This window comes from Meles meles, chromosome 3, assembly GCF_922984935.1.
Source record: "Meles meles chromosome 3, mMelMel3.1 paternal haplotype, whole genome shotgun sequence".
Lineage (NCBI taxonomy): Eukaryota > Metazoa > Chordata > Mammalia > Carnivora > Mustelidae > Meles > Meles meles.
Window position 1 is genome coordinate 171511215 of NC_060068.1, and position 20019 is coordinate 171531233.

General features: G+C 45.8%; 1 protein-coding gene across 1 annotated transcript in view; it reads right to left on the reverse strand.

Annotated features, from left to right (window-relative positions):
* Positions 1-3768: 3768 nt before the first annotated feature.
* FBXL7 (F-box and leucine rich repeat protein 7) overlaps positions 3769-20019 on the reverse strand; it is a 382740-nt gene continuing 366489 nt past the window's right edge. The window contains exons 3-4 of the mRNA XM_046001209.1: positions 14164-14775; positions 3769-7185 (exon numbers count right to left, since the gene is read on the reverse strand). Coding sequence (XP_045857165.1) covers positions 6449-7185; positions 14164-14775 — 1349 coding nt within the window. The 3' untranslated portion in view covers positions 3769-6448. The remainder of the gene's footprint in view (positions 7186-14163; positions 14776-20019) is intronic.

The window sequence follows — 20019 nt, forward strand, 5'->3', positions numbered from 1 at the left end:
GTATCTACTTTTTGATTAATGAAAAAGACCGTGATAAGTTTATTTAAATTCTAAGTGTAAACACCCATACAGAATACATGCATGATGTGAAACCTGGAATTTCTTTAAAAATGTTTATTTCTAGGGCGTAGCTGTGTTCGTTAGTACTGGTAGAAGACCAGAGACAAAGGAAATGCCAGTGATGGGTCACTCTGTGTAGTTAGAAATCCTCTCCCTGGATCTTCCACATCCCTGTCTGGAAATGGGATTCACTTCAGAAGCCTTCCCGACCTTGAAAAGCATTTGGGGCTTGGAAAAACCACAAGGATTGCTGTCTCACTGCAGCAGAACAGAAATTAAAAGCCTTCCTGCCACCCTCACACTTTCTAATGGCTTTCATCACTTAGTTTATGTGACTGTGGCAGATAATTTCACATACCCAAGCCTGGTAATATTTGAGGTTTCGAAGAACCCATCCTCAGTGAATCTACAAGTAAAAACCCATTTCTTGGCCATTTTAACGGCTACTTACTAAATCTTACTTGGGCCGTCCAGTGTTTTTGACATTACCAGCACAGACTGGTTTGCCAAAGGGATATGGTAAATTGAGAAGCCTCAATTATTCTGGCCATTCCCATCATAACCATGAAATAATTAGACGTGTTCTGAAGAACAGCCATGTTGGCTGAAGCAACCAAGGATATCAGAGCAAGGGCACTTTTGTCTGGTCTTTCTGTGCTAGATTCTGCAGAAATCATGACTGCAGGCTCGCAGGCCTATCATGAATGCTGTTTGGGGGGCCGGTCAAGCTACTTTGCGGTTGCTCAGAGGTTATCCAAGAAATTACATCTCAGTGTTGTTTTGCAGAATGTTCCCACTCTTGACATTGCACTGTATGTGTGCATGTGTGTGAAAGAGTGTGTAAATGTACACAGGAACTAATACGTAGGATGACATTAGAAAAGCACAGAACTTGCTATTTCCATATGACGACCACAAGGCAATGACTAATTTAACCCATAGTTAATGTAATGTTATGATAATGCTTACCTGTAGTAAAGAGAAATGACTTCGTTAACTCTATCAAATACTGTCTTCCTGTGTGGGCTCCATGTGTGCTTTGGTATGTTCGAGTACAACATGGCTTGTGATGCTCCCTCTGTCTGAGTTCTAAAATCCAGCTCGAGGGTCTTCTCCTCTGACTCCCTAAGTTTTATTCCTCTTTCCGTATGCTGATGAAAATTACTTCTTCGGCAAACTTGATCAGGGAAAGACTCTCAGTGTCCCCACGGTGTCTGGTACATGTTACCTAACTGTATAATATTAGTTATATTTGTTGGATGAATAAATGAAAGGATGTTGCTTCTCTGCTTTTTCTAACTCCCTCCCCATCCTATAACTCATTCCATGATATTATAGTTACTTGATCTGACGTTCCACTTAGGGTAATGATATTTTCTTTTATCCCCCGGATCCTATCACAGTACCTACTCAGTAAACCTTTGTGAAAGGGGTTAAAAGTTGCTGGGACTGTCTGCCCCTTCAGAAGAAAATGATTGGCACTCCCTGGGCATCCTTTGTTCGTCATTCTTCATGAATGCAGTTTCCAGTCTCCCTCATATGTTGATCATCATGGGCTGGGATAGAGTTCAGACATACTGATCTTGTCAGTGTAAAACTCAGTAGCTCAGTGACTGGATTCTATATTCCACAATATAGAAATGACTAGATTTGGAAATATGTAAATCAAGGGGTGTTTTTTTTTCTTTTCTTTTCTTTTCTTTTCTTTTTTTTTTTTTAAGATCTTCATGGCCACCCCAGATACCTAGACCATGCTGGTTGCTAGCAACTGAACCACAGTTTAGAGCTTACATGTAGCTTCCTGGGTAGTCCAGGAGACTGGCCTCCTTGTTACAAATATTTCCAGCAGATGACTCTGCTGGAGATGCCACAGTGATGCCGGTGACAGGCTAGGGTTGAGCTGCCTCCAGCTCCCAAATGCAGATGTTCTTCCATCCTGTGTGGTTTTAGAGGTTCTCGTGGCTTGAAGGAGGAAAAAAAGGCTCTACAAAAATGGATCTGTGACTTTCGGAGATGATGGTGCACTCAGAGAAAAAGGGAGGAATAGTCACCTCCTAAGTACATTCCTGCATGGGGTGTCCCCAGTCTGAGTGTCTGTGAGAGTATTTCTTTGCCCAGGTGAACAGCTCTGCCCACCCGAAGGTCATCTTCTTGAAACCACCTGAGTTGGTCTTTGGGCAACTGGAGCTGTGTTTGGGGGAGTTTTGGCGACAGCATCAGCCTCTGCTGCAGACTGGTGAGGACAGGGGCAGCCCTTCTCCCTGCACCTCCCCTTCCTGCCACATTAAGGGCCACTGCTGGTGAATGGATCAAAAGGAAACCGTTTGACCAACAGCATGAGAAGGGGAAACCAACTTCATCTGACAGATCGTTTGTGTGAACATTTTCACTGCAGTGTTGACCAAGTCTCTGAATGGGCTCTCTCCCTCCCCTGTTGTCAATTCAGCATTTCTTCAAATTAACATCTTTCTTATCTAGTCATGATTGCCAGCTATTGGACAATTGCTCTACTTTTGGGGACTTCTCTTTGAAAACCGAGATGTGGGAAACAATTTTATTGTATTACTTTTCCTCCTAAAAAGGCCCAATCTGTTTGGTTTCATGTTGCATGCTCTTGGGTAGCAAATTTTTTGAAGACTTTTCTAATTCTGAACAAATGTCAATTTAAGAAGTCATGAACCTCAAGGACAAATGCATTTTATTTCCTGCTAACTTATTCCAGGATCTTGACGAGAATTGCATGGGGCTATGTCCAGTGAATGTTCCCAGGCAGTTCACTGCCTATTGGTTAATGTGACAGTCATTAAGCAACTGACATAGGATGTGAATAAGGTTGAGGACAAATACATTTAAAATCAATATCTCTTAAAACCTTTTTACTGGCTAAAGCGGAAGTGTGCCATTCATCTCTCAGTGCTTGCTTTCTGCCATATTGATTTCTCAGATCTAAAGGTTGGGTGAGTAGAACTTTGGCACTTCTTTTTCTCCAATGGAATGATGATTTTTTTCTTTCAGATCAAGTTGCCATATTGTCCTTCTAGGTTTTAATGCTCTAAGACCTTTTAAAAAATTGATAAATCCAATAGCATAATTTCAGTGATTACTCCAGTGTTTGGACCCATGCCGGGGGGAGTATTCAGGTCCGTGGTTACTTATTCATAATTCTGAAATCTGCAGAACTCTGAAGAAATAGAAGCTTTTTTTCATTACGTTTGGCACAAATTAATTTGGTGACAAAACCTGACCTGAATGGATGCAAGGCTATTTATAGTCTGTGATAATCTTATATAGTGTGACTATTAGTAACTATTGCTGCAGAAATCTAATGTGTTTGACCAAGGGTGCTACCCTAGAATCTGCCAGGGATATTATAAACTAAACCCAGCTCACTTCCTCATATAGAAGGCCAAAATACATCTGGCTCCAAGAGTTTTGGGTTAAGGAATTGAAGACCTGATCTAAACTGTGAAGGTAATGATTTTTCACTCGCCTGCTAATTTCCAGCCAAAGCCACAGAGCCAAGAGAAACCTCAAAATCGTGGATGCAACTTGAAAGGCACAAGAGCTGCAGTGACCCGACTTGCTCTCTACTTTAGCAGAAGATAAGTTTCTTGCTCACCCTTGGGTGTCCCCATCTGAACACGAGTCTCCTCCAGTGTATTAAATGAGACATGACCCGATTACCAACATATTGCTTTATTTCTTGGTGGTAGTAAATTAAGGCTTTCTAGAGTCATACAGCACGCAGTGATTGAACATTAGAAATAAAAAACAAAACAAAACAAAACAATGAGCATTCAATTTCGCAGAGGCAGGAAGGAAGCAATGTTTTAAAATGGATAAATTTCCTAGTGAGACATTTTGCTTGGTCTCTAAAAATCTGCTGAGCTGTTTCCCCAGTGACCTTCACCATAGATTCATATCCCAAGGTGGGTTGGGTGGGTGGGGTGGGACACAGTGGCTGAAGAGGGCTGGGGCAAAGGGAGAGACTATGAGAGACAGCATGGGCTGGGCAACGAGTATGGAAGTCAGCTTTGTCTCATGTGTGGAAGACAGTATAGGCGATGTGGTCAGCTGGTGGTGATAAAGGTATTTGTAATGGGACACCCCTTCTCTGGTTCAGGGCACCCTTTTGGATCTCTCTTCTCATTCCCAGAGTATGAATTTGCCACTTGGAAGACCCCAGTGCCAATCCTTGTGACTCTCAACTCCTCGTGACTCTGAACTCCTGAAATGTTGGACATGGTCACAAGCCACAGAGCATGAGAATGCTACCTTCAACCTTTTTCATGGTTCTAAACACTGCGACTATCACGAGACACTCTCCCCAGCCAAATAGTTCACTTCCCCCCATGGCACAGAGTTGTGACTGCACACTAAATTGTTGACGATGTTGACTGGAGAGGAGGTCTGTGCCATAGGATGCAGGAAAGAAACCTCCTGGGCGGACGCCACCTCACTCTACCTTCTCCTTCCCGACACAAGACAAAGAAATGCAGGGAGCCTACAGTGGGAGTGCAGTTGTCGAGTTGTGTGTGAGCTTGATCTGCAACCAATTCCACCTACTTGGCTTGGAGATGCAAAGGTTTGGGTTTGGCTGGTGGACCCTTTGAGAAAGCAGTGGATGACTGAACAGTGATGAGGGAGAGGTGTGGCCAGAGAAAAATGTGGGAAAGTCATGTGCTTATTAACAAAAGGCAACCCAATTTCATGAAAATGAGCAGTGGACTTTCTTCTGACATCCCAATTTCACGCAAATGGATTCCCAACCAAACAGGGCCATTTAAAATGCATAGTTGGCAAGGATTTTAATGTTCTATTCCAAGGGCCTGGCTCGTGGGCCAGGGCCTCAGTGTGATCAATGGGCTCCTTCTTCCATTTGCCTGGCATTTGTGAGCGAACGGGCTTTAAACACCTGAAAGTCTGCTGTGTGCTCTTTGACAGAGAACATGCAGATAGCCACGGAAGGAGGCACTCGAGGTGGCGATCTGCGCCGTTAAACACTTAGGAATTAAGCCCAACAGGCTTCATGTGATGGAGTCTGGATGCATGGAGAAATAAATAGATGAGAAAAGTGAAAATGTGATCGGAATGACAAAGAACCAACACGTCTGCTTCTGCCAGCTGCGGGGCAGATGTGTCTGCTGCATGCCACATGTGCACTGCGACAGGAGGGAAAACCCTTGGAAGACATGTGTTCTCTTGGGCCTCCCTGGTTAATTAAAAATCGTGAGGGTCTATCTTCCTATGTGAAAACACTCAGCAAGATCCACGTGGCTGGGGCTGCGGTCTGTGCTGGGCGTGGACAATCCACCGCCTGCTAAGATGGTGTGGGATCCGGTGGCGCGGGAAGCGCTAGTCACAGGAACCATCCACCTAATGGGACAGGAGTAGGTGCCCCAGAGACTCACCCATCAAAAGAAACAGGGTTGGGGTGACATTCAGATCGGAGTTGAGGACATATGGGACATTCATGCCGGCACTTCCCAATCTCCTGAGAGCACCCGCAGAGCCAGCGCTCTTGGAAGGGGAAGGTGCCTCATACGCTGTAGGTAAAGACGCCGCTGCTTACTGACAATCTCTGTTCTCCCAATTCTAAAACGGGTCTGAAGCGGATCCTCGAGCTGGACGGCTTCTGGTTCAGTGTGGGAAGCCAAAGCCCAGAAAGGTCAAGCGACTTGCCCAAGGTCACACAGCTATGTCGTGGCAGAGCGGGGGGGGGGGGTGGGGGGTGGGGGGTGGGGGTGGGGGTGGGGGTGGGGGTGGGGGTGGGGGTGGTGGTGAGAATCAGGTCTCCTCCCTCACAGTGCTGCGCGCCACAAGTGATTCTTTAGAAGATGGTTGGAAGCACTTTGTCTGTACCCGGTGCTAGGACATTTATTTAACAAGAATTTGCCTGGGCGCGGGATGGATGAGTGCGGTTTAGGCCAATGGAGCAGTTTAAAGAGGAGGAGGTTTGGAGAGCATCATTAGCCTGGATGTGTGGATGCTGTCGGCCAGGAGGGGATGGGGGTGGGGGGCAGTGGGGACATGGTGTGTGCGCGCACAAGCCCGGGATGCCACCAGGAGCGGAGACAGAAAGAGGCGTTCTCAAACACACTGCCATCGGCTTTCTGAGGTACCTCTTTTGGGAGAAGACAAACTGCCCCCCAAAACCGGTTTACCCGCACAGCTCCCCCTTCCTTTCCTTGACCCCTGTTGCCCACGAGCACTAAGGAAAAAGAAAAGCCCAGATCCTTAAGGACCTTGCAGGAAGCAAGGGCTGTGATAGGCGAGTGGGAGGAGGCGCTTACAGACACCGCTTTTAGGAGACGCGCCGCTCTGTGCGCATGCGTCTGCGCGGCTGAAGAGGGGCGCCTGCGCAGTGCGGTGAGAGGGCGTGGCCCCTTCAGAAGAAGGCGGGGTTGGTGTGCTCAATGACGCAGCGCTTGCAGTGGCGCTTCACGAAGCGCAGGGCCTCTACGGACACCTCGCAGTCCTGCACGTTGAGCATCTGGAGGTCGAAGCAGTTGGCCGCCACGATCTGCAGGCCCTGGCCCGTGATGCTCTCGCAGGACTTGAGGCTGAGCCGCTTGAGGTTGAAGCAATTCAGGGCCAGGCACTCGAGGCCCGTGTCGGAGACCAGTGGGCACTTGCCGATGTCCAGGGACTTGAGTTTGGTGCAGTTCTTGGCGAGGTACTCCACACCGTGGTCCGTGATGCCCTCGCAGCCCCTCGCGTTGAGGTAGCGCAGCTTGCTGCAGTACTTGGCCACGTAGCGGATGCCCACGTCGGTGACCCGGCCGCAGTGGGCGATGCTGAGGTACCGCAGGCGCGCCTCCAGCTTGGCGATCTCCCGCAGGCCGAAGTCGCTGACGAAGCGGCAGTCGCTGACGCTCAGCTCCTTGATGGACGTGCAGTAGATCATCAGGTAGCGCAGGCCCTCGTCGGTGAGGCGCACGCAGCGGCGCAGGTACAGGTGGGTCAGCTGCGTGCAGTGCGCCGCGATCGTGTGCAGCCCTTCGTCCTCCAGCACGAAGCAGTCCGTCATGTCCAGGTAGCGGATGGAAATCTGTTTGCCATGCAAGGGGGACAGTTTAATGGAGGCCTCCCGGGTCAAGCTGATGCAGGTCACTTTGGAGCACCCTACACAGGGAGACAGAACACGTGCTCAGAGAACCTTCGAGAACCGGGTGTGTGTGTGTGTGTGTGTGTGTGTGTGTGCGTGTATGTGCCTCGCCTGGGGGTGCCATATGGAGTCCTACAAGGCCCCCCACCCCCCAGACGCAGCCCCGATGTTAACCCCTGCCCTCTTTGACCCCTTTGGAGAACAAGAGCAAGAATGGGTTCTCCGGTGTGATCTGATCGTTTAAGTACTTTGGCCATCTGGGTTTAAGAGGCTCCCCGAGCTTTTGAATCAGAAACACTGAAGCTCCAATTCCACATTCATCTCTAGTTGCCTGACATGGGTCAAATCAATCCTTCTGCGTCCTTTCTCTTAAAACGGGGATGACAATGTTCCCTGCAAGGTCGCTGTGAAGAATAAAGGAGAACGTGCTTGTAAATATCTTGCCCTGGCCCAGAAGGTCCTGGGAGCTCGGTAAGGGCTGCTTCTCACCCTACAGTGGTCCAATAGCTCTGTGGGCAAAGTGGTAAGATGCTGGAGAAGGTCTGTCCATGACCTTGGTTTGGCCGAAACAGCATTTGGAAGTCATACCTGGCTCAGGTCTACTTCTTAGGGTCTCAGGGAGGAGGCTCAACTTTCTATCTCAAGGCTCTCATCTATGCAACGAGCATGAGTAGTGGGTTGCTGGTACTGTAGGGGTGTCGTGAAGATGCAACGAAATAATGGGTGCAGAGGTACTCGGAAAACTCCAGGGGAAAGACATGTAATTAATCTAACCACTGGCCACCTGGAGACTCAATTCAATTCTTTTTGGTCAAGGAACAACTGTGTCACCTGGATGATTGCTCCAGCCCCTCACCCAGTCTCCTTGTCCTGCCTCAGAGCTGCTGGAGAGATTCTGGAAATCAGAACTCTCATCATGTCACTTTGCTCAAAGCCTTTGGATGCCACCTCCTAAAGCCTAAGGGTGCCTTGAGGACTTGTACCTCTGTTCTCTTTGACTTCATCTCTTACCCCCCTCCTTTGAATCAGCTGGCCTCCTTGCTGGTTCCCAGACAGCTCAACTGCCCTCCTGCCTCAATGTCTGTGCACTAGCCGGGGCTTCCCCAAGTAGCCCCGTGGGTCATCCCCACCTTCTGAGGTCTCTAAGCACACGTCAGCTAACTGGACAGTTCTTCCCAATCAACCTGTATGAACTGGTGTCCCCTGCTTGACTCCCATTTTTTTTTCAGCACCCTTTATCACTTTGTGACATGATACATCTGTTTGTTCATTTATGTATTTGCTGTCCTCACTCTGGAGGGTAAGCTCCTGAAGAAAGGGACTCTGGGCCATTCATGGCTGTATCCCTCATCCCTGGTTCTTAGCTAGTGCTCACTAAGCACCTGTTGAATGAACAAACTAGAGAATTATAGTGAATAGAGTTTTCTGTGGGAAGATCAGATAGGGAAATTCATTTTATTTACTTCTAAACAACAAACATTTATTTCTCACAGTTTGGAGGCTGACAAGTTCAAGATCAAGGTTGCCAGCCAATTCATTTCCTGGTTTCTGGTGAGAACCCTCCTGCCGACCGCGGTCTTCTTACTAATATTCCCACGCTGTGGAAAAGTGAGCAAGTTCTCTGGTCTCTGTGTTATGGAGGCACTGATCCCATCTTAGGTGCTCCAACCTCATGACCTCACCTAAACCTAACGATGTCCCAAAGGCCCCACCTCCTAGTATCATCACACTGACGGCTAGGGTCCAACATAGGGATTTTGGGGAGACACAAACATTCAGGCCATAACACTACCGTCCTCTTCCCACACATAGCCAGGCCTTTCCCCTGAGGCCAGTGCTCTCATACCAAAAATGTCTCCAGAAGATGGCAGTTAGGCATAAATCATGCCCAGCACACGGGAGGCCTACCCCAGTCACACGGTGGGATGAAGGGAGGATTTCTCTCTTTATGTAAGTACCTGCAAAATATATATGATTTCACCTCCTGGCCCATAAAGCCTATATAAACCTCTAGGAAATATTTGAGGACCTTGATCTAGGGCTAATTTTGCCCCACTCAGGAGAATTTAAATTCCAGCATTTAAATGTGTTCAGGACTTTGCCCATGGCAGATGTAAATTTATACTATTACACAGTTAACTGTTTTATATTTCATTACAATGCCTTTTGTTTGTACTGAATTATGAAGTTTACAGAATGCTTTTATAAACATTTCCTTACCTGATTTTTAATCCATTTTACTGATAAGGAAATTCATCCTTAGGAAGATTTGTGTTGTTGATATCTAGAATCCCTTTAATACTCTATCCTTTTTTTTTTTTTTAATATTTTATTTATTTATTTGACAGAGAGAGATCACAAGCAGGCAGAGAGGCAGGCAGAGAGAGAGGAGGAAGCAGGCTCCCTGCCAAGCAGAGAGCCTGATGTGGGACTCGATCCCAGGACCCTGAGATCATGACCTGAGCCGAAGGCAGCGGCTTAACCCACTGAGCCACCCAGGCACCCTACTCTATCCTTTTTTAAATGATTGGAAGATATCTTTAACTATCTCTCTAAACACTGTTTCTAGCCACTCTTCCCCTACAAATGTGTGTATAAATGATACATACATTATATGTCATACATAATTATGTATGTGGCATATACATTTATATTATATATTGACATATTTATATTTATATGCTAAAATATGCTGTACATATTTTGTGTAGTAATAGCAAGTGAATTGAAATATACATTGAAATGAGTGTTTCATAGATATATATATTGTAGATCTGTTTCATCCCACTACATAAACTGTATCTGTATTTTTCATTTTCTCTGTGCTCGTCCCATATCCTTCTTGCAGTTCCAAGGCCAGGTGCTTCACCTCAGGCACCTCCGTGCCCTGGCTTCCCAAGCAATATCCAAGGCTCCCAAGTGGCAACATAATAGTACTAATGGGGACAGTCCTCCCACCTCCTGGCAGGCTGCCCAGGAAACGTCTGTGAAATTCAGGTCCTGGGAATAATGAGGTTCAAAAGCCAAGTGCTACCAAGTCAAAGATTTTCAGGAAAGAGAGAAGCATACAATCCAATGCTGGAGAACAAAGCTGTGACCTGTCAGAGGTTGTCCTCTCTGCTCCATCCAGTAGCCCTCGCGGTTTTGCAGAAGGTGGTTTGTACCCCTCACCTTTAGATCTGAAATCTTCCTTTGTTTTGAATTTCTTGTTTTAGAGCAACTATAATCCTGCTCATACTGAATTTATATGTCCACAGTAGTGGCTTCCCATCTGCGATCCCTGTGAAGGCACCTTGTTTTTCAAGATCAGATGACAGCCTTTGTTCCTAAACTCTTAGTTTCAGTTTCTCATTTTTTTTTTTTTAATATCTGGTAAAAATCTGATGCACTGCAGGAAGGACATTATATTTGATTCAGGAAAACACGTGCCTCGTTTTTGAAACCAAGTCTCCAATTTAATGAAATACCGATTAAGTTCAGTTTGGGTAAAGATGCTATTTTGATCTGCTTGTATTATTTTAGATCAATAATTTTAATTTAAGCCTGAACCTTAATTCTTACAGATTTGTTACGTTTGGCTTGAAAAGAAAGGAAATTGGTCCGTGGTTCTGTAGGTAGCATCTGTGGCTAGCTCATGCATGCACACATTACAGAGATGCAGAGAACCTTAGAAATCATCCCATTCACCTTCAGTTTTTAAAGATGAGGCATCTCAGACTCAGTGAGATTATGAGATTTGGATAGCCAGGCTAGGGAAAGTTTTCTGTTCCAAGGCTTCCGTTGGATCAGATCAGTTTAAGGAGAGGAGGTAAGGAATGACTAGGATAGAGCATGCAATCGGTGAATGACTTGAGAGATTGACTATAGCTGTGTCAGCATGAAGTGAACATTTAGATAGTGAGGTACCAAGAGTCTTGGAAGTACCTATACGAGGATTCTTGAAAGAGAGAAGCAGTTTGGTTACCTATATGGAGATGAGGCAGTAAGATGACAGCACGCCAAATATGAGACCCAAGAAAGCAAGGGAGCAGTGGGGTTGTGAGGAGTGGCCAAAGGGTGGAATGCAGAGTATCTGAAAGCGTTTAATGGGAACTGAGATAGGAATGGTCCACGGGGGATACAGATTACAGGACCTGCCCAATACTCAACAGGATATGGATACTACTCAACAGGAAAGGGGCAATCTGGGTTGAACTTATCTGTGGAGTTTCTTCAGTTAATTCTGGATCTGGTTCTGCTTTCATAAAAGTGTCCTTCGTTACCACCTCCTCTCATGATTGGAGGCCTCCAGCTGTCCGGTTGGAAGAGGACCCTCTAAGGCAACTTCATTTGCGATAATTACAATATATGATACTTTGAAAACTGGCCGGCTTTACCGTGTTTCCTTGATGGTTCAAGGTATTATTAATTGTGATAGTTAATTTTATGTCAACTTGAGTCGATGAAGAGGAGCCAAAACATTTGGCTAAACATTTCTGGGGCTACCTCTAAGACTGTTTCTGGGTCAGATTAACATCTGAATCAGTGGACCCAGTAATGCAGACTGTGCTCCCCAATGTGGATGGGCATCGTGGATCAGATGGGGGTCTGACTAGATCAAAAGGTGGAGAAATGGAGAATTCTTTCTCTGCTTGACTGTTTGAACTGATGCATTGGTCTTCCCTTGCCTTCGAACTGAGACTTTACACCACCAGCAACCCTGGTCCTCAGGCTTTTGGACTTGGACTGAACTCTACTGCCCAGCTTTTCCTAGGTTTCCAGTTTGCAGAGGGCAGATAAATCTCTGCGCTCGTGCGCAGGCGCAGACACACGTGCACTGTTGATGTTTCTTTGAAGAACCTGGACTAAATATTAATAAAAGGTAATATGTGATAATGACAAAAGCCTACAGCTAGTTATAGTGAGTTTCAAGGACTTTAAAAAATAGCTATGATGGTGAGCGTCCTAGGGGCACGAGAGGCAGTCTCACGTCCTCTGGGGGAATTAAGCTGTAGACCAGCGATGAATCTTCTAAAGTCCCATTTCCTGCCAGTGAGAAGGCCAGCTTGAAAACCAAGGGGAAGAAGGCAGAGGTGAAATCGCCTCTGGCAGCGCTCTGGCTTCTCTCGGATTCAGCCTCAGGTTTCCAGATGCCCTCAGAACTGGAGCGCACTGTTTGGAACCCCCCCCCCCCCTTTCTGGAATCCTGTGTTCTTGTGAGTTAGCTATTCCCTAGGGTACTATTCCCTAGGTAGTGATTCCCTAGGTATCCAGAATGGGTGTCTACACCCATCCCAGCGGCTCACTGAGAGGCGTGTGAGAAAACCATACACATATCAGGCTCTGCAGATGAAGGGGATATAAAGGAAGGGCATCAGGCTTACAGAATTGTTAGTCAAAGGGGCCTAGCCCCATCCACTCACTCGGGCTAGAAGCCCAGGAATTTCCATTCCCCAAGTAGTTTCTTCATTTCTGAATTTCAAAAGGTCTCCAGCAGAAAAGGGCACCGTACTTGCAGCCTGTCCCAAGGGTGCTCAGGGAGTTCCCTTAACAAAGACGGGAACTCCAAGAACAAGTCATTCTCTAACCTGATTTTTGAAAAGACAAGGAAATGAGGTGTCTAGAAAATAGGCCCACAATGCACAGAATCTTAGAATGTTAAAGAAGTCAATTCCTTGCCTTTTTTTTTTGGATTGAAGAGGAAACACATCTAGAGAAAGCTGTGAACTATCCCAAATCACAAAGTTTTGAAACCAGTCTTCACCACATCACAATGCTTTCTGTTTCCAGAATTTCTTGGAGGAAAAAATGTAAGAAAACCTCTTTGTTTCCTGCCTCTTTATGCCAGCGGCTGCTCAGGACTCACTGAACGTATGGTTACTATGGTTTTGTCCTGAAGCCAGTTGAAGTGGGGCGGGCGGCGCGGCAGGGGTGGGGGGTAGAGTTGCTTTCCAGCAAGGGAAAGAATCTGTGAAAAATAATTGACTGTCATCTGAAATATTTTCAGATGTTGGCTTTTGACAGAGAGAGCAAGCCCAGAGAGCGGACTTTGACTTCAGATTTTTTTGGAGGGTATCATTTACCTCAGATGCTTGTAAATCCCCAAATGCTGTTTATTCGCCTGTCACAGTGGTTTGTACTTCTTGACCCCTCCCCCACCATCCCTGAGGTTGTGGCCCCTGCTGTCCGTTTCTTTAACTCCCTGGTGCATCTTACACATTTCAGCCTCTCCAGTGTTGGTCTGGCTTTTGACTGGGCAGTGGATGAGATAAAGAGAGGCTGTTAGTCCGGCTGGACCCACGTCTGGTGCCAAAGTGTGAGTCTGGGTTTTGATTCTTCCTGCCTGAGAGAGGTTTTCAAGCAAAGCAACCATGCTGGGATTTCAATTTTAGAAAGATCTAAAGGCTCCACTTGATGGGCCTTGTCCTTGCACTGTGTAACTGAGAATTTTGCTTAAAAAACAAAAAAATTCAAAACCAACCCAAGGGGGAAGAGTGTAGAGCGGGGGCAAAATATAAGGAGACCCAAGGCCATGATGGCTTTTCCCCAGTGTCTGCAAAATGGCAGGCGATCGTGAGCACGGCCCAAAGCACAGACTCAGCTCAGACACAGCTTTTGGGCTCTGTGAAATAATAACCAGGGGACATAAAGGGCGGCATCTAAACAGCCTGTGTTTGGGTTAGATACCTGGTTCCTACTCTGTAGGTTGCTCTGAAATTCAGGGACAGCTATGGGGAGGAAGGCCGGGTTTAAAAGTCACATTACCTTAACAGCCAAATGAAAAGGGACTCTAGCGCCTTTAAGGGGTTGGCATTATGTGATGCCATGTGATGTTGGCTTCTGGGGTGGTGATTACATAGAGACAGTCTTTCTGGAAGAGTCCCCGTCCTTACCGCCCAACCCTACATCTCTAATGGCTACGAGGGAGGGGACCTTCTCCAGGTGGCAATGTCCTCCTCTGCTTTGGGAGGATGCCCTGGAAGGCCTCGCGGGTGGGGAGGTCAGCTGCCATTTACCTGACACGTCCAGGTGCTCCAGGTTGGGGCAGAGGGACACCACGTCGAAGACCGCCTCGTTGGAGATATTGTAACAGCCCGAGACCTCCAGTCGCCTCAGTTCGGGGCAGCACTGGGCAATGGTGTAAAGCCCTCGGTCCGTGAGCCGCCTGCAGCCACTGACAGTTACGGTTTCCAGCATGAGACAGACGTTGGGTGTGTCCTGGCAGAGCCTGCGGGTCAGCACCTTGAGGGCGCGGTCCACGTTGATGGTCTCGCCCGTCAGGCGGATAGTCCTCCAGAGCCGCGGGTCCCAGGCCAGGTTGTACCAGCGGCGGCACACGCGGGCGCAGCGGCACAGCTGGTTGGTGGGCAGGAAGGAGAAGATCTGCACCAGGCACTGGTCGGGGAGGCGCTCGATGCTGGCCTGCTCCTTCTGCGGTCGGGAGGCCAGCCGGATGAGCGGGTGCGTGAGGCGGGTCGGGGGCGGGGAGTGGACCATGGCCACCGTCTCCCCGGTGATGGAGGATGAGGAGGTGGACGAGCCCCTTCCATTCTGAAATCCAGGCAGGTTCGGGGGACATATCAGGGCTGGGCTGGGCGTGCTCAGTGTGCGCATGCTCAGGTCGGAGTCTGGCAAAGGACAGAGAGCAAAGGGTTAAAAGGATAGCCCTTAGCGGAGCCCAGGGAAGGAGGCAAACCAGTGACACTCAGGCCACTGACACCGGTCCTGGGCAGACCCGCTGCCGAATCCATCACCGGAAGCAGAAGCACATGCAAATTTCACCCATTCCGGGAATGGTCCTCTATCTGCAGGGGTGGGGGGCAGCCTTCTCTCTGGAGGGCCAGATACGGAATGTTTGAGGCACTGCAGGCCACATGGGCCCTGTCTCCGCTGCCATTAATCCACCCTGCCATCATAGTGCAAAAGCTGCCATAGACAGTACGTAAACAAACAGGGGTGGCTGTTTCCATAAAACTTGTTTGATAAAAACATCAGCTGGAGTTGACCTGCGGGCCATAGCTGTCTGACTTCTGATCTCCACGAACGGTGATCATCTAAAGGGCACAACTTCAAAGTTTCATTATCTCTATTCCAGGAAGAAATCTCACATATTGTGAACACAAACTCTTTTCCCTTTTCTAATTACATTTTGGGTTGGCAGGTGATTCTGTGGCATTTACCAATGAAAGGGATGAGTTTCAGAACAGAGGAAGACTGGCTGATGGACATAGAGAGCGTTTGCTGTCTTTGCCCTGGCCTGCCCCCTAGTGTCCAGTCCCTCACCTTTTGATAACCATACCCCAAACTCTGACTGCAGTCTGGGGTCCCGGGAGTCACCCCACTCCTGCCATTCAGGTGGTGTTTCCAGGCCTTGACTATCTGTGGCAATATTTATTTTTTCTCTTTCTTAACTCTGCCCTTTTGCATTTGAATGACATGACTCCTGTTCTATTCCTTGAAACCGGAAAGACAACCACTTAATAAGGATACAGGTAGTTTTTAAGTTTTTGAAGGATTAAGAGCTCTTTAGAATACCACTTTAAGAAGTCTGCTCATTACCTACCCCCCACCTTAATATCATATGAAATAATTCATTTTCTATATAAATATATTTATCATGTACTTTGCATACATAGATGGATTGATCTATTTAAGATGACAGTCTCTCCCTCTAAATATGTTTATATTTTACAAACACACACACACACACACACACACACACACACACACAGAGAGAGAGAGAGAGAGAGAATTTATCTCCAAAACACAAGTTTCTTAATATGGGAAGAAAGAAATAAGTGAGCAGTGCTGGATGTTTTTTAACTAATTTCCAGCTCTAATTACAGCTCTAAATACTTAAACAAAAATTCTATCCTTGTGTGCTTTTCCATATCTCATAGTTGGGAATTTTCAAACACTCATTTTTTTTTTTAATTTTCAAAGAACTTCCAGTAATAGCAGACAACACAAGGACTTCTGACACTGAGGCTCCACTGAGTGTCTATTTGTCATTTTCCGACTGGTATACTTGTTCTACTGGTACAGAGTTTTCTTGCAGTTTGCTTCTTTACAACCTAACACGGAAAATGTCCTACACGTCAGTGACTTTGCTCATGGATCACCTCTGAATTAGTTTTCCCCCCTCCCCTCCCCTTGTCTGCTTCTTGAAATACAAACACCAAGTGCAAATGCCACGTCCTCTAAGAGTATTTTCTTAATGTTTTTGAGATACAATCAGTCCCTTCCCTATTGAAATCGCCATCCTTTGTTATTACGCAGTGGTGAATTTATCTCTCCTTAATGTGCCTGACTGTATTATTTCTCTCAATTTTGCAGCGCTCCCTGTATCCACGTATCTTTGTCTGGTGACTCTGGGGTTCCTCCAAGGAACAGTAGATTTGTTTCTCTTGTGATGTTGGGCTTGGCCACGTGACTTGCTTTGGCCAGTGAGTATTAGGACATGTGATGTGCCCAGTGAGAAGAATGTGTCTGGCTAGTCCACTGATCATTAGGTGGTGAGAGGCCCATGGAGAATACAGAACAGGCTGAAACCTGCAGCTTCGAGCCAAGCTCAGCCAAGTCCAGTGGAGGTCCCCCAACACCCGGGGGAACCACAGATGTGTGAGCTAGAACACTGAGCTCGGGGTGATTTGTTACACAGCATTACTGTGGTAACAGATGACAAATAGGCCTTCATTACACTAAAGACTCCTTTGAGACAAAGATTAGAGCCTTATCGTATTTATGTCCTGGCAGCACCTGACAGTTTATGATAAACAGTAGGTGCATATGAATTTCTTGAATTGAGAAGAAATACTTATAATGTTTAAAAAAACAATCATTTCTAGCTTGGCATGTACTTCTCTATCCCAGGTGGTATACAGACTGCGTTTTAAATCATTCATAAGAAAAGAAACATGTCCATCTCTCTCTTGTCATTAGCTAAAAAATAAAGTAAATCTTTAAGGAAAACACTACGGGATTTCCAAACTGCCATTCGAGGTACCGTGGTACTAACCTTCATCATGATGTGAACTTTGAGCATTGCCTCCGAAGTTAGCATTTTTCTTAGGCAGGTGAACAGCTTATTTAGGGCCAGAAGGGGAGGGCAATCTCAGGCTTTCAGCTCTGACATTTTCCTGGCTGTGAGTGTTCTGAAATCTCTCTCCTGCTCGCCTGTGTTCTTCATCTTGAAAGAGAAGACACTTCACAGTGCTCGGTGGAGACCTGCACTTCTTGAGTTACGCCCCTGGGGGATGAACATGCTTGTGGTAGGGAATGGAGGATTCCTAAACTTCCATCTATAACCGATTCACTTTTCTTCGCTCTTTCATGCTCTCTGCACTGAGGCAGAGAATGGGGATGCGTCCAGATTGACCAGAACTGCTGTGCTGTGAGTAACACATTCCAGTTTTTCTTTGCCAATAATCATACCCGAGTAGTAATGGAATTCACACTCAGAAGGAGATGGCAGCCTCGCACATCTGTGAGGAACATTCTGTCCTGGAGAGGGTTCAGGAGCAAGTAATTGCTCTCTTTCCTGCCTTTTCTAGAGCTTAGCAGCGGAATTCTCAGGATTAATTCATGATCTTGAGGCCACTGCTCACCCACGTGGGGAGACAAGCAGGAGATCCTGGGGATTTCTACCAAGAAAGCTGGATGTCTCTTTCGCCAGAATGTACACTAGGGTTCTCAGGATCCTTCCTAGTTATTCAGGGGCTCAGACTTTTTGAAAGGGTATGATTTGTCATGATTGAAAAATAGCACCTGATGATTAAATTAATAATAAAGAGCAATGAGTAATGCAATGGGCTAAATGTTTGTACCCTTCTCAAGTTCATGTAGAAATCCTAACCCTCAAGATGATAGTATGAGGAGGTGGGCCCTTTGGGAGGTGATTAGGTCATGAGAGTAGAACCCTTATAAATGGGATCCCTGTCCTTATAAGACTCTCCAGAGAACTTTTGGATGCAGTAGTATTTACAATTGTTTCATCTTCTTGTTAGATCATCTCCTTTATTATTATAGTGTCCTTCTTTGTCTCTTGTTTCAATCTTTGTTTTAAAGTCTGTTTTGTTTGATGTAAGTATTGCTTCTTTTTACATCTGTTTGCATGACAAATATTTCCCCATCCACTCACTTTCAATCTGCATGTGTCTTTAGGTGTGAAATGAGTATCTTGCAAGCAGAGTGTATAGATGGTTGTTGTTGTATTTTTTAATCCATTTGGACACCCTGTGTCTTTTGTTTGGAATGTTTAGTCCATTTACATTCAAAGTAATTATTAATAGATATGTATTTATTGCCATTTCGTACTTGTTTGTGGTTGTTTTTGTAGTTCTTCTCTGATTCTTCTCTTGTTGTCTTTTGTGGCTTGCTGGCTTTCTTTGGTGATCTACTTGGGTTCCTTTCTCTTTATTTTTTGCATATCTGTTATTGGTTTTGATTTTGATTATCATGAGTTTTGTATATAACATCTTCTATATAGAGCATTTTATATTAAGTTGATGGTCACTTCAGTTTGAACCCATTCTTTACTGCCCCCCCCCCCATTTTAGGTGTAATGATGTAATATTTTACATCCTTTTATTCTGTGAATCTCTTGGCTGGTTTTTACAGATATACTTATTTTTACTATATTTTGTGAGTTTCTTGCTTTCTTACCCGTACTTATGGCCTTTCCTTTTCACTCAGAAAGTCTCCTTTAGCCTTTCTTGTAGGGCTGGTTTAATGATCATGAACTCCTTTAGCTTTTGTTTGTCTGAGAAACTCTCTCTCTCCTTCTATTCTGAATGATAGCCTTGCTGGATAGAGTATTCTTGCCTGCAGATTTTTTCCTGTTAGCAGTTTGAATATATCATGCAACTCCTTTCTGGCCTGCAAAGTTTCTGCTGAAAAATCCGCTCATAGCCTTATGGGTTTTTCCTTGTTTGTAACTGTTTTCTTTTTGCTTTTGCTTGCTGCTTTTAAAATTCTCTCCCTATCACTACTGTTTTCCATTTTAATTATATGTGTCTTGGGATGGACCTTCTTGGGTTGATTTTGTTAGGGGATTTCTATGTCTTCTGGGTCTGCACATCTGTTTCCTTCCCCATATTAGAGAAGTTTTCAGCTATTATTTCTTCAAATAAGTTTTCTGCCGCCTTTTCTCTCTTCTTCTGGGATTCTTATCATGTGAATGTTATTATGCTTGATGGAGTCACTAAGTTCCCTAAATCTATTCTCATTCTGTTTACTTTTCTTCTCTTACTGCTCAGCTTGATTACTTTCCATTGTTCTGTCTTCTAGGTCACTAATTCATTCCTCTTCTTCTGGTCTGCTACTTATTCCCTCAAGTGTATTTTAATTTCATTATTGTGTTCTTCATCTCTGATTGGTTCTTTTTTGTCTCCTTGTTAAGGATTTCATTGATATCCTCCACTCTTTTCTCAAATATCTTTATGATCATTACTTTAAATTCTCTATCAAGCACATTACTTACCACTGTTTCACTTAGGTCCCTTGCTGTGGCTTCAACCTGTTCTTTCACTTAGGACATTCTCCCTGTCTCCTAATTTTGCCTAACTCTCTAAGTCTGCTTCTGTGTGTTATAGAAGTCAGCTATATCTCCTGCTGTTGAAAGTGGTGGTCTTACGAAGTAGAGGTCCTGGAGTGCCCTGCCATGCTGTTGTCCTCTGTTGACCAGAACCTGGTGCTTGGTTGTGTCTCCTAAGTGTGTTGTGTGCACCAAGCTGTTGTATTCTGGTAACTTTTTCCTTGGGTCCAGTAGTCCATGGAGGCTCTCTTTTCCTATTGTGGGCAGGATTTGGTCCCTGGTCAGGGTGGGGAGTGCAGTTTTAAAAAGGTGCATATAAGTCTGCTTAGGAAATGAA